Raw genomic sequence first — 14,925 nt, 5'->3', positions numbered from 1 at the left:
CAACCTGGGACTGCTGGCTCCTAACCGCTCACCTGCCTGCCTGCCTACCTGATTGCCCCTAACCACTCTGCCTGCCAGCCTGCTCACCCCCAAATGCCACCCCCTGCTGGCCTGCTCGCCCCCACTTTCCCTCCCCACTGGCTTGCTCACCCCCAACTGCGCCCCTGCTGGCCTGCTCACTCCAAAATGCCCCCCCGCCGCTGTCCTGATCACCTCCAACTGACCCCCACTGACGGCCTGGCCTGCTCGGCCCCAACTGGCTGCCCTACTGGTCTGCTTACCCCAAACGGCCCCGCCCCCCCACCAGCCTAATCACCCACAACTGCCCTCCCCTCTTGGCCTCTAACCACCTCTGCCTCGCCCACGCAACCATGGCTTTGTCCAGAACATCCAGAAGGTCTCCTGGAAGGTCTCCCAGTCTAATTAGCATATTACCCTTTTATTAGTATAGAGGCCTGGTGCACGGGTGGGGGCCGGCTGGTTTGCCCTGAAGGGTGTCCCGGGTCAGGGTGGGGGTTCCCTTGGAGTGTGGGGTGGCCTGAGCAAGGGGTCTGTGGTGGTTTGCAGGCCAGCCACGCCCCCATGGGGTACGAGTCCCCACTGGGGGGGGGGGGGGGCATGGCCAGCCTGGGTGAGGGGCTGATGGCTGTTTGCAGGCTGGCCATGCCCCCCAGCAACCTAAGCTCCCAGACCCTCCTTTTTTTTTTTTTTTTTTCAGCGCCTCCTTGAGCAGAGGCCAGAAGCAGGTATTGGGATTTATTTATCTTCTATAATTGAAACTTTGTAGCCTTGAGCGGAGACCAGGGCTGGACAGGGCGGGCAGATAGCTTGGCTTCCTCCATCGCCAGGGGCAACCCAAGCCTCCTGCTCACTCCAGCTCCGTGGCCGCTGCCATATTTGTTGGGTTAATTTGCATACTCGCTCTGATTGACTGGTGGGCGTAGCAGAGGTATGGTCAATTTGCATGTTTCTCTTTTATTAGATAGGATAATGAAGTCTGAATATAATATTCTTAGGAGGAATTAAATTAGATTTCTGTGTGAGTCACCAAAACCACAATATTCTTTTTGCCTCAGGATCCAGCTTTTTATTCTGCAGTGTTTTCTGCTTTATGAACTTCATTCCAGTGGATTTCTATGGACCTTTTACCAACAAGCAGCTAGTTCTATCCAAGGCCATCATAAGGCAGCAGTGTGGTGCTATTAGTGTTGCTGGAAGCTCACTGATCTTCTACGGAATATGAGTATCAAATGGTGTTACCTTATCCCAAAGTGATGAGGTTGGCTTTCAATTTAAAAAAATAATTTTTTAAAATTTATTTCAGAGAGGAAGGGAGAGGGAGAGATAAACATCAATGATGAAAGAGAAACATTGATTGGCTGCCTCCTGCACGCCCCACACTGGGGATCAAGGCTGCAACCAAGAGGCATATGCCTTGACCAGGAATTGAATCGTGACCTCCTGGTTCATACCACTGAGCTCAACCACAAAATATAGTTAGCTCAAGCTGATGCACACAAAGCTCCAAAGCCAGCAAATCGACAACTCTGTAATGATTGATAAAGCCAAGTGGCTCCAAATGTTCTTTTAGCTATAAGGAAAGGAGAAGAGGACTATCAAGGTGACATGGGAACTCAGCACTCAAACAGATAGACCAATAAAACACTTTATCAAAGTGCAAATGCATAACATGACAGAGAAAACTGACAGTTCTATAATAAACTTATATTAACCCTTTGCACTCGCTTGCTTTTTTCTCGATTCCTTTATTCTAATGCTAACCGTGTCGAGTCACACTCGACATCCGAGTGCAAAAGGTTAAAAGAAGATAAACTTGAGAAATGGTAAAGCCTGGAAATGGTGAAGACAGAGGAGACTCAGAAACTGATCCCCAGATTGTAAAGAAAATGCTCAAGATTCTCAGACTTAACAAAAAACAACAAAAAAGATTCTCAGACTTAATTGCTATTGTGACAAAGTTAAATCATTCTTCGATAGTTCCTGTGATGGTAATAGAGAATGGAGACCCAACGTGAACTGAAGAAAAAAGATTAAATGCCAAAACATTTGGAACCCCGCCTCATTCAAACCGTGGCCATTGGAATTATGGAGGCAGAGAAGATATTGATTTCCACAGAGGCAAAGTCAACCATGGCCATGATGTTCCCAAGATTTAGTAGCAGATTCATCTATTCAAAGTTGTGGGGGCAAAAAGTTTATAGATTCTTGAATAGAGGCAAGACAATAGGTTAGTAGATAGTCTACAAACAAGTCTTGGAGAATTTCTAGCTCTTCATTTCCTAAAATATGGCCTCAATCTTTGAAAAAAAAAAAAAAAAGACACCAACAAACCACTGAAATTTACTATACAGTGGACACCAGCACTTTTCTCTCCCTGCTCTGTTTCAAAGATTGTAAGCAGTTAATATTGGATGGGGGGGAAACCCATATTCAAAACTAAGGTGAAATGTTATTTGAAATATCAAAAAAACTCCAAAGGTAAGAACATGGCTTGGTTTTTTGTGTGTGCTTTTTTAAAGTATATTTTTATTGATTCCAGACAGGAAGGAAGAGGGAGAGAGAAATATTGATGAGAAACATCATAGATTGGCTGCCTCCTGCACGCCCCCTATTGGGAACCAAGCCTGCAACCTGAGCATGTGCCCTGACTGGAAATTAAATCTTTTTTTTAAAATATATTTTATTGATATTTTACAGAGAGGAAGGAAGAGGGATAGTTAGAAAAGTTGATGAGAAACATCGATCAGCTGCCTCCTGCACATTCCCCACTGGATATGTGTCCGCAACCAAGGTACATGTCCTTGACTGGAATCGAACCTGGACCCTTAAGTCCGAAGGCCACTGAGCCAAACCAGTTAGGGCTGGAAATTAAATCTTGACCTCCTGGTTCATAGGTCAACCACTGAGCAACACTGGCCAGGCTGGCTTGTATTTTTTTTGTTTGTTTTTGCTACTTAAGGCTGTAGTTTCAGATGGCCTCAACGTAGCTGTTAACTTGGGACAAGGCAGAATATCTAAACATCCCAATTTGCCTAGGACAGTGATGGCGAACCTATGACACACGTGTCAGCACTGACACGCGTAGCCATTTCTGATGACACGCGGCGAGGATGAAACATTTGCTGCTCCTGAGGATGAGACATCTATGAAATAATGTTTTTTTTTCTCAAAATGACACACTACCCAAGTTATGCTCAGTTTTTTGGCGAAGTTTGACACACCAAGCTCAAAAGGTTGCCCATCACTGGCCTAGGACTATCCCAATTTTTAGCACTCTAAGTCAAAAATAATGACTGTTTATGCTGTTATTTACACCTTTGAAACAAATTACAAATTGTGTGGCCTACCTTGTTATTTTTAGCCTCCTAAACTGTCCAGATATTAGAAACTTTTGGATCTCACAGGAACTGTCATTTTCAAGTTTTAAGAAATACTATGACTTTGTTGAATTAAAAAAAAAAAATACAACTTGGATTTGAGAGGAAAGATGGCTATGTAGATTAAAGACAGCTGCATATTCTTTGCCACTCTTCCCCTTGAATGGTGGAATCTAATTCCCCTTCCCTTGAATCTGGTCTGGCTCTGTGACATTTTGGCCAACAGAATATGGCAGAAGTAATACTGTATAACTTTTGGGGTTGGGCGTTAAGAGACCCGCTTTTGCTTTCTTGAGTTCTGTTTATCAACAAATGATAAATCCTCATAATTCCCTGTTATTTTGCCTTTTCTTGTCCAACCCTCCTCCCAAAGGTAAAGTAGATAAGAGGAAGTATGAAGAAGCAAGGGACTATAAGGGAGAGAGAAAGGAAATGCTGAAGGAGATTAGGTCTATAAATCAGGTCCCAAGTTCCAATTCCGATTTCCCCACTAACTTGCTATGGGTCACAAAACAGAATCCACTAATACCTAGAAAAAAGAAAGGTAGTAAGTAAAAGAAAAACAATACAACTAGAATTCAAATGAAAGAAGTGGCAAGATGGAAGAGAAGGAAAGCAAGAGAAAGTTCTTTTCCTACCTGCTAAGAAAACAAATATAGTAATAACAAGTGACATATAGTGCTTAGAATTATATGACTCAAATTGATCTAAGAATTTAATATATATTAAGACATTTACCAGTAATTTTCATGGTAACCTTATGAGGTAACTACAATTATTATCCTTGTTTTACACATATGAAAACACAGAGGTTAAATAATCTATCCAAGATCACACAGCTAGTAAGTAGTAGAGCTAGATGTTTAATTCCAGCATTCTGGTCTCTGAGTTCATGTTCTCAATGAATTTCTAATGAAAATCACTTCCATTTCAAGTGAGTTTCTACTCTACTGTTCCATGTGCATACAAGAAATAAAGTGATAAGTAGAATTTATAAATTCACCTGGGATGAAACCAGGAAATACATATACTTATGTAAGTAGTAAATAAGGAATGGCACCATGATATAGTTTTTAAAAGTGGTGTAATCAGAGACACTGAAGCATGGAACAGACTGATGGATTTAAGAGGGAAGGCGGGGCTGGGGGGCGGGCAGTGCTCAAGAAGAGATTAGCCAAAGAACTTATGGACAGGAGAAGAGTGGAGGGGGTCACTGATGGGGAAAAAGGACATGTGTAATACTTTTAACAATAAGGATAAATTAAAAATTAAAGTGGTGCAACCAAAAGAAAAATGAGCAGAGCTAAATGGGAGAACTTTGTGGCATGTTCCCCTGGGCAGACTGAAACTAAAGACTTTGCATATATTCATGGAATACCGATCATCTAGAAGAAATTGTGCTTTAGTTAAGAGGTATTGTGAAGTATTTACTGTCCCCAGTTAAAAGTGACAAACTAATGGAGTTGAGTTATAATTACATGTATTTATAACCAATTAAGTATGGCTAAGTATGGCTTAGAGGAAATGGAAGACACTTCTCATTTGGAGATAAAAGCAATTTTGCTGGTATAGAGGACAATACTGGTACTGCAGTCTTTTCAGCCTACTGGGCCAAGTCCACAAAGGAAGAAGGGCCCAGAATAAATAGGAAAACAAAGAGGTGTGGGTGTGTGTATCCTGTATAATAAAGAGCTAATATGCTAATTAGACCAGACAGCAGAATGACCTTCTAGAACGATCAGTGGGTGGGGCCGTGGGCCCACAAGGCAGCCCTTGCACGAATTTCGTGCATGGGGCTTCTAGTCCTATATAATAAAGAAGTAATATACAAATTAATCCTCACGCTCTCACAAGATGGCTGCCTACTACCAGGCCAGCAGGGGGGTTAGTGAGGGATGACCAAATGACTGAACAAGCAGGCTGCGTGGGGCAACCAGGCTGGCGGGGGAGGCTGTGAGGGGCGACCAGGTGGACCGGGGGTGGGGGGGTGGGGGGGGGGGGACACGACACACAGTTGGGGGTGACCAGGCCGACAAGGGGGGCAGTTAGAGGAGACCAGGTCGGGGGGGGGGGGAGCAGTTAGGGGCGACCAGGTTGAGGGGGGGGGCGGGCAGAGTTGGGGGCAGTTAGAGGCGACCAGGCAGGCAGGCAGGCAGGTGAGCAATTAGGAGCCAGCAGTCCAGGATTGTGAGAGGGATCCTGGATTAGAGAGGGTGCAGGCTGGTCTGAGGGGACACTGCCCCCCCCCCCACCCTGTGCACACGTGCACCGGGCCTCTAGTGTATGAATAAAAGGGAAGGCAGGAAAAAATGGAAGAAAATATTGCTGAGCAATTATTTGGTAAAAGAAAAAAGGAAAAGGGAAAGCAAACTATATATGAACAAGTGCAGCATAAAAAAGAAGAAACAGCCCAAACCGGTTTGGCTCAGTCGATGGAGTGTCGGTCTGCGGACTGAAAGGTCCCAGGTTCGATTCCGGTCAAGGGCATGTACACTGGTTGCGGGCACATCCCCGGTGGGGGGTGTGCAAGAGGCAGCTGGTTGATGTTTCTCTCTTATCAATGTTTCTAGCTCTCTATCCCTCTTCCTTCCTCTCTGTAAAAAAATCAATAAAATACATTAAAAAAAAAAAAGAAGAAGAAACAATGTGAGAGGAAGTAAACTTGTTAAGAGGTTCCAGAGAGAAGGGGAAAATATCAAAAGAAAGGTTATAACAAGCTAACTAACATCACTTCTGCAACAGTTTCCTAACTAGTCTCGCTGATAACCTCTTGCTCCTCTCTGAAGCTTTCTCTATGTGGTAGCCAATGACCTTTTTTTAAAACAAACCTGATAATGGCACCTCCAATCTTGTACCACTCTCCTTGCTAGCACCACACTGTCCTCCTTTTAGTTTCCTAAACATGCCATGCTCCCTCTATTTTATTCCCTCTGCCTGGAAAGCACTGTCTACCTACATTTTCTTTTTCAACTGCCATGATTAGATCAAATTCTCATTATTATGAATAATCCTCTTTTGCTGCACTTGTTATAATTTTACATTTACAAGTGTGATTATTGGACCACTGACTTTCCTCTCTGGACTAGAAACTCCATGAAGAAATCATTCTCACCGCCCCCCGCCCCTCCAATCATTGTGCCTCTCAGCATAGTACCTACAACATTAGAGTTGCTCAATAAATATCTGTTAAATGAATGAACAAAGAGAAACCTGCCAAACTATCACAACTGAAAAGGGGTTATAAGACAACCTTAAATGAATAGTACAGAAAGAATCAAGTCAAAGAAGAAAAAGAAAAAAATTCAATACAAGCTGTGATCTAATTAAATTCACACAATTTTCATGGGATATTACATGCACAAAATAATGTACAACAGTTGATAGTAGGCCTCCTTTTCCTTAATGAAGCCAGAAAAAGAAATGGTTGGTAATAGTATTTACTTAGTGGGTATAAGAATGTAAAACATAATTTAGAATAAAGACATTTCAAACTCACTTTCACCAAAGCAGCGCTATTAAATTCTAGGTCCTCTACCAGTCTACTCCACATCAGTAAATGAAATTAACCCCCAACATCTCAAATAAAAAACTGGGAGTCATCTTTGATTCCTCCCTTACTCTGACCCTCAGGATACAATCCATTACAATCCTGTTAGCTCTACATCCAAATATACCTTCAGTCTCTCCACTCCTTTTCCCCAATCTCCACTGCCACTATCCTATCCCAACCCTAAACTACTATAACATTACTACTATAATATTCTAACTCACGTTCCTGCTTTTACTCTTGCTCTTCTCCAAGTCATTCCACAGAGCAGTCAGGGATTTTTAAAGATAAATTATATCATGGCACCCCTCTGCCCCAAACTCAGTAACTTCCCACTTCTCAAAATGAAAAATTTATTATCTTGTATGATAGATCTGCTGCTTCTCTTTCACATCACTCTGATTGCATTTCACTCATGACCTTTTTAACAAATGGAACCATCTATTATCATCTCAGAACCTGTACACGCATCATCCTCTCTGAAGTGGTCACCTTCTCAGGAAGGCCTTTCCAGAATTTTTAACACTATGTAAAATGGCTTTACCATTCTTTCCTTGTTCTGTAAGTATATTTCTTTCATAGCCTTTATTATATTATCTTCTTTATTTCATTAACAACAAGTATGTTCCAAGGGTAAGACATAAGATGGTGAAGAAACAAAGTCATTGCTCTCATGAAGCTTATTTTTAGTAGGACTGAAAAACATGAAAACATATGAAAAATACAACAGTAAAGGGAATACCAGGTGTTTGTATGTGTGTGTGACAGCGTGGCATTTTAAGTAAGTTGTCAGGTCTGAGCAGACCTGAATAAAGTAAAGGGAACAATGTGAAAACTTGGGGTAAGACTGTTCTAAATGGACTGTTTAGTTATTTATTAAGGGTTTCCCCCCCCCCTACTAAATATTTAAAGCAGAGCTTTAACCATCTTATACACTGCTATAGTCACCTTGGTACAGTGTCTAGCACAGAATAGGCTCCAAATATTTAATGTGTGAATGAAAACCTACATCAGTTTTTCAAGAAGTCTACTGGAGAGTAAGAAAAGTATACTATGTAGATGTTTAAATATTAAAACTTAAGGACCTATGAAGAATGCAAAATATATGGCAAGTTACAGTGGAATATTCTCTTATTAAAAGTGTAAAACACCAAAAGAATTAAATTAAAAAATACAACTAGTGAATATTATTCTTTTATTTCAAAAAATGCAGTACAATATATGAAAATCCAACAAGAAACTGAAATCCTTGCTTTCCCTTAAGCTCATATTCTAAGCAAGTTACCATTTGCTTTCCTTATGAGAATGCTGAAGGAGACATGACTACACTCAAATTTATCTCCTGGACATTCATAGACCTTTAAGTTAGAATAAACTAAAAGCAATAGTTCGAAATTCACATCTGCCCAGTATCTCTTGGCTTTATTTGTGCTATTTCTTTTTGAAATATATATATATTTTATTTATTTGAGGAGGGAGGGAGGGAGGGAGGAAGGGAGGGAGTGAGGGAGGGGGGAAAAATCACTGACTGGCTGCCTCTTGCACGCCCCACACTGAGGATCAAGCTTGCAACCCCGGCATGTGCCCTGACTGGGAATTGAACTGTGACCTCCTGGTTCATAGATCACATCTCAACCACTGAGCCACACCAGCCTGGCTATTTATGCTTTCTATCCCATGTTCATATAGTCAAAATTTAAACTGAATCAAAAGCATATTGCCCAAAACTTAACACAACATAAAAGTACAATCATCTGCATTAACAGAATATAATAAGCAAGACATCTTTTGAGGTACCAATACCGAAACAAAAAAATGATGCAACACAAGCTGCATCACTATCAGCCTCCAACAGGCACCTATTCTGCTCAAAATAGAATAGAGATAGAATGGAGATAATATTAAATGAACCCAGAAAAACTTGCACACTCTCCACATCTTCTTACTAAGAATTTCATATTAAATTCGCATCACTTTCAGATAAAGGTTGGCTTCACAGCAAGGTAAGATTCCTTTTGTTCTGCTATACACGCATGGAAGCATTAGGTAAATTAAGATTTCTTCTCCCACCTACATCTATTAGGCCCTTTTCGTTCATTAGACGAAGGTGGAGTAGCTACTACTGTTTCCAGGCCTTGTTAATAAAACCATAAACAAGGCTTACCCACCTCTCAACACCCTCTTAAAGAACCTGTTACACCACAGTTAACTACGTCATTAATTTAGAAATGCTTCTAATTAGTTATTTTTTAAAAAGTATTACTTATATTGCATATGAGAATCATCTTGCCAATTACCCAATTTTGTAACAATCCCTGCCACAAGCAGATACATCCATCTTCCTAAACACTGGGTGCAGCCAGTTACCAGTGTAAACCCTGAAGCCATAATCAATCTAAGCAAAGTTCTTTGTCCACAACTACAAAGAATTTAGCTGTATTTGGGGGGGGGGGGCCTTATGACGGCAAAGAGCCAATACTGTTTCCCATTCCCACCATTCCCCCCCATTCCCACCATTCCCCCCCATTCCCACCATTCCCCCCCATTCCCACCATTCCCCCCCATTCCCACCATTCCCCCCCATTCCCACCATTCCCCCCCATTACCACCATTCCCCCCCATTCCCACCATTCCCCCCCATTCCCACCATTCCCCCCCATTCCCACCATTCCCCCCCATTCCCACCATTCCCCCCCATTACCACCATTCCCAATAACAACATACAGGTTTTCTGAAAAACTAGCGTTCATCCACCGACAGCAAACGTTTCCCTTCCTTCCCCTCACAAGTGATCAAAAATGGGAAACATCCACACTCTGCCCATTAGCTTTGGTGACTGCCCCAAAATTGGGATTGCGAAACCTCATTCTTTCTCTAAATAAATCACCTTATAAGATATTTTTAGCAAAAACCCATTCTGTAAGAACACCAGAGGCGGCCAGGCCTAGGCTGAATGCGGGCTGCAAAGGGAAGCTCGAGGCTTTGCGAAAGACCGGCGGCGGCTGTAACCCCCGCAGGAGGGCGACCTCTCCCCTCCCTGCTCGGGCCGGATCCCAACCTCACCCACCGTGGCCACTGGGAACTTGCCACGAACACCCGACGAGACGTGGCCGCAGTCGGCTCTCATCCTTTAGGCCTCCGTCCAAAAATCCAAAAACGTGACACTTAGGCGTGCAACTCGGGCTCGCAGCCGACCCACCCGCCCGCCCGCCCGGCCCGGCCCCAGACCCTCGCACCCACGGCCTCGAGCCCGGCGCCCTCGCAGCCCATTCCCTCCCCGACATCCCCCCGGCGCCCCCCGCCCCCCCCCCGAACCTACCCAGCGCGAACAATCGAATATCTGGGGGTCACGGGCCATAGGTTCCCTTATTCCCCCACCCCAGCCCCGCAAGGGCAGACATGGAGGTACCTTCCAGAAAAGCAATCTCCCCGGAGCTGCCGCCGCTCTTGCCAGCCGCCATCTTCCTCCTCCCACGCCGCCGCCGCCGCCTTAATCCATGGCCCTCGCCGGGCTGGGGGGCTGCGCCGCAGGGGGGGGGGGACCGCCGCAGGGTGGCGGGCCTGCGCTGGGCCGTGGGGCGGTCGCCGCTCGCGTCCGGACGGGCCTACACAAAGGCCGGCGCTCGGGCCTAGCCGCGCCGGGGTTCTCCTCAGGCGCCTCCGGGGCGCTGAGCGCGGCGGCGACGACGGCGGCGCTTCCCAGGCCCGGCTCCTCTCGGCCCACGACTCCCCATCCACCGCCCCCGCAGGCCGCCTGAGAAGCCTCCCCCCGCCGCGGGCCCCAGGAAGAGAGCTGGAAGGCGGGCACTCTCACGCCGCCCCTCGGCCCGGCCCGTAAAAATGGCCGCACCCGCCGCGCTCGGCGGCGAGGCCTCCGCTACCGTCAGGCGCCCAGGCGCGCCTCGCCCCTCCTTGCAGCTGCCGCCGCCGCCGCCGCCGCCGCCGCCGCCGCTACGGCCGTCCGCCCACCCCGCCCAGGCGTGAATGCATCAGCGGAGGCCTCTGCGACTGTCCATGCGGAGGGGGTGGGGCTCTGCCCACGCCTCGCGTCCGTCGCCACAGCAGCCGCGCCGCCGCCGCTGCTCCTCCCCCACGGGCGCCGGAGCTGCCGCCCGCGCCCGCCCCCGCCGCTCCCGCCCCCGCCGCTCCCGCGCCCGCCCCCGCCGCGCCCGCCCCCGCCGCTCCCGCCCCCGCCGCGCCCGCGCCCGCCGCGCCCGCGCCCGCCCCCGCCGCGCCCGCCCCCGCCGCTCCCGCTCCCGCCCCCGCGCCGCTCCCCTCAGCAGCCCGGCCCGGCCGCGCGCGGAGCACCGACTGTGGAGCCCAGCGCCGCTCCCCGTGGGGCTGGCCCTCGCGGCGCCGGCTCGGCCCGGCCGAGTTTGGCCCGGCGGCAGCCCGGGTGCGTGAGCGCCTTCCCCGCGCAGCCCGCGGGGAGCGTGGCTGCGGTGGCAGCACCACCGCCCGTGAAATGAGACACGTTCGTTCCTCCGAGGAGGCCTGGGCCTGTGAGCCATGGCCAACTAACCGGAAGAGGGAGCGGGAGGCACTGCAATCACAAGCTGAGGAAATGACTGGTGGTCTCCATTCATTTCTAAAGACGTTTTCAAATTAATTCCTCAGGGAAGAGCCCACCGTACGCTTCGGGGGGGGGGGGGGCAGTGAGGGACAAATAAAGCAAGGCCTGTGTTTGAGGTCCCCGAGACTCCAAACCTACCGTACCAGTCAGCCCGGTAATGAACTGCGGGTGACTACGTCGTGTTCGTGTTTCTTTTCCTTTCTTTTTTTTTTTTTTTTTATGTCATTTTACTTCATTTCTTATTTATGAAAATAAGACACGATCAATAACGGAAATCTGGAAAATACAACAAATGGAAAGACGTCCTGCAGAAGGCCAGGAAACGGATGCCCTGCGGGCGCTGGCAGAAGGCAGCCGCCGGGATGCGGCCCAGGACACAGATGCACTTCTGACCTTTCGGAACTGTTAACATAATAATTTTTGTTAAGTTGCTAAGTTACTAATTTGTTTCTGCAGCCATAGAAAGCTAATACGCATGAAACAAGGTGGCGTTATAGAAAAGATGTATTTTCAGCAATGTAAAGTAGTATCTTTCAGACAAAGTCCTGGCTTTGCTTATTAATTTCACCTAATCTCTATGGAACTCCGTGATTCCAAGCTTTAAAGAGAAGTGTGGGGATCAAAGCAATGGTTCTCAAACTTGAACCTATGGCAAAATCGCCTGGGAAGGCTTGTTAAAACAGATTGCTGGGCCCTAGCCGGTTTGGCTCAGTGGATAGAGCAACTGCCTGCGGACTCAGGGGTCCCAGGTTCCATTCCGGTCAGGGACATGTCCCTCGGTTGCGGGCTCACACCCAGTAGAGAGTGTGCAGGAGGCAGCTGATTGATGTTTCTCTCTCATCGATGTTTCTAACTCTCTATCCCTCTCCCTCCCTGTAAAAAAATCAATAAAATATATATTTTTTAAAAACCAAACATATTGCTCGGCCCCACTCCTAGAGTTTCAGTGGTTCTGGAGTGGGCTTGAGAATTTGCATTTTTTCACAGTTTCCAGGTGATCCAAATGCGACTTGCTGATCAGGGGCCCACACTATCAAAACCACTAGATTGGGAGGAGGGGGGGGCGTGGATTGGAAGGGGTCAGTCGGGGGTGGAAAAGGGAACATGTAATACTTTCAACAATAATTTTTAAAAAAACAACAACACTAGATTAAACAATCGCTGAATTTCCAGTTCAGTTATTATTCTATAAATTTGCAATTACAAGCAAAATTACCATTTTTCATATTTGAGTATAAGATTAAAGATATTTTCACTTAGTAAAATAATGCTTTTTCTCTAAAAAATATATATTTGCTGAAACCACTGTCCTTTTATATGAATGTGATAAACTAAGAATTGATAGTATCACATATTCAGGGCCTTGTCTAGAAAACTTTGAATTTAGGACATGTCCCTGAAACGTAGATGATCCTATATAATATAATAAAGATGTAATATGCAAATTGACCATCACTCCAACACACAAGATGGCCACCCCCATGTGGTCAAAGATGGCTGCCTCCATGTGGACACAAGATGGCAGCCACAAGATGGCCAGCAGGGAAGGGCAGTTGGGGGCGATCGGGCCTTCAGAGGAGGGCAGTTGGGGGCAACTGGGCCAGCAGGGGAGCAGTTAGGCGTCAATCAGGCTGGCAGGGGAGTGGTTAGGGGGTGAGCAGGCTGGCAGGCAGGTGAGCGGTTGGGAGCCAGCAGTCCTGGATTATGAGAGGGCAGTCGGACGTTGATCGGGCCTAAAAGGGCAGTCTAAACAGGCAGTTGGACATCCCTTGAAGTGTCCCAGATTGGAGAGGGTGCAGGCTGGGCTGAGGGACACCCCCCGCCCCCACATGCACGAATTTTGTGCACCAGGCCTCATATATACATACACACACACACACACACACACACACACACACACACTTAGTATATTTACAAATACTTAGTAGCCCTTCTTTATACATACATTTTTGAAGCTCAGAGATGTTACTGAAAATGTCCCTGAATTTTAGTAATATGACTAATTATAAAACCAATTTCAAAAAATTATAGTCAGATATCAGCTAACTTTTAGTTGTCATATTAAACACAATTTAATTCTGGCATAAAAATATAATGGAGAAAAGGTCATTATTTTATATTCAAATGGATGGGTAATTACAGTGGATAGAATAAGCCTCTTTATTTTTTCTAATTATTTTATTAAAATTTGGAAAAAACAAAACAGGGTCCTGCCAACCAAATTCTAACCCTAATGCCATATCTTCTCCCAAGTCTTTTTACTTACTCTGGTCCCAAGGTTAAACCCTGGACCTACTTCTCTTGCACACTCAATAATTCAAACATCCTACAACCACTATGACTATTTTCAATCTCATTATAATCCCTAAACCTTGGCTCCTCTGTTTTCTCTCTTATCTTTAGTTCTCTCCCCACCTAATTGTTTTTCTCCCCATCTAGTTTAGATTCCATAGTACATTATTACATTTATTCTTTCTTGATTATATGCTCAACTTCCTTGCCGTTCTATCCTTTTCCTGTTCTCCTAAAATCCTCAACCTGAATAAGCCCTGTCATCTACCTCCCCTATTGGGACATATAGGAGGGTGAGCATCCCTGAAGAAAGTCATGCAAGAGAGAAGTTTGGTTCACTATAACATCATGGCTATCACCTCTCCGAGAACTGTATGAACAGCCTTTCTACCAGGTTCTCAAATCAACATGCTCTCCAGCTGTCCACAACTATATCAAACTTCTCCAACCTTTACCCCATCACTTTCAGCAGAATTCCTTGTTTCCTACTTCAAAGAGAAAGATAAGGTACAAAAAATATATACTATATATGTTCCCTTTGTTTACCAATACTACCTACATCTGTACGCACCCATTCTATTTGTTCTTCCCTACTGTTTAAATAGAGGCAGGAAACAAGAAAAAGCTAAAGAAGTTCATCACCACCAAACCAGTATTACATGATGAAGGGTATTCTTTAGAGGGGAAGAGGAGGAGGAGGAGGAAGGAGGGGGAGGGAGATAAAATGGCAACAAACACATATCTATCAACCATTGAATCTAAAAATCAAAATAAACTAACAAGAAATCTAATGAACAAAATAAACTGGTGAATAAAATAGAATCAGAGGCATGGAAACATGGAGCAGATGATGAGTCTCAGAGGGAAGGGGGGAAGCGGGTAGGAAAAGATTAACCACAGATCTTACCTATGGACACAGTAGGGTGGTGAAGGCCTGGGATGGGGCAGGAACCAGGTGGAGGGGGTCAATGGGAGAAAAGGGGGACATCTCTAATACTCTCAACAATAAAGATTTTTAAAAATAGAGGCAGGAAAAAAATTAGAGTCAGAGTCCATCATTATTTTTAACTCTATCCCCTTCTGTACTCTGAATTCCATACCCTTGTACATAAAGT

At 45.6% G+C, this 14,925-nt stretch overlaps 1 protein-coding gene across 5 annotated transcripts in view; it reads right to left on the bottom strand.

Moving 5' to 3' along the window:
* The window catches only part of SENP6 (SUMO specific peptidase 6), a 97,338-nt gene extending 86,351 nt beyond the window's left edge, over positions 1 to 10,987 (bottom strand). For 2 of the 5 annotated variants that reach the window (XM_028157460.2, XM_028157525.2), the window contains exon 1: positions 10,355 to 10,976. In XM_028157460.2, coding sequence (XP_028013261.1) covers positions 10,355 to 10,406 — 52 coding nt within the window. In that variant the 5' untranslated portion in view covers positions 10,407 to 10,976. Of the gene's footprint in view, positions 1 to 10,354 lie in introns of all 5 variants that reach the window. The other 3 variants (XM_028157686.2, XM_028157583.2, XM_028157887.2) reach the window with 2 other exon arrangements.
* Positions 10,988 to 14,925: the final 3,938 nt, after the last annotated feature.

Source organism: Eptesicus fuscus, chromosome 10, assembly GCF_027574615.1.
Source record: "Eptesicus fuscus isolate TK198812 chromosome 10, DD_ASM_mEF_20220401, whole genome shotgun sequence".
NCBI lineage: Eukaryota > Metazoa > Chordata > Mammalia > Chiroptera > Vespertilionidae > Eptesicus > Eptesicus fuscus.
This window is presented reverse-complemented; position numbering and strand designations above follow the sequence as displayed.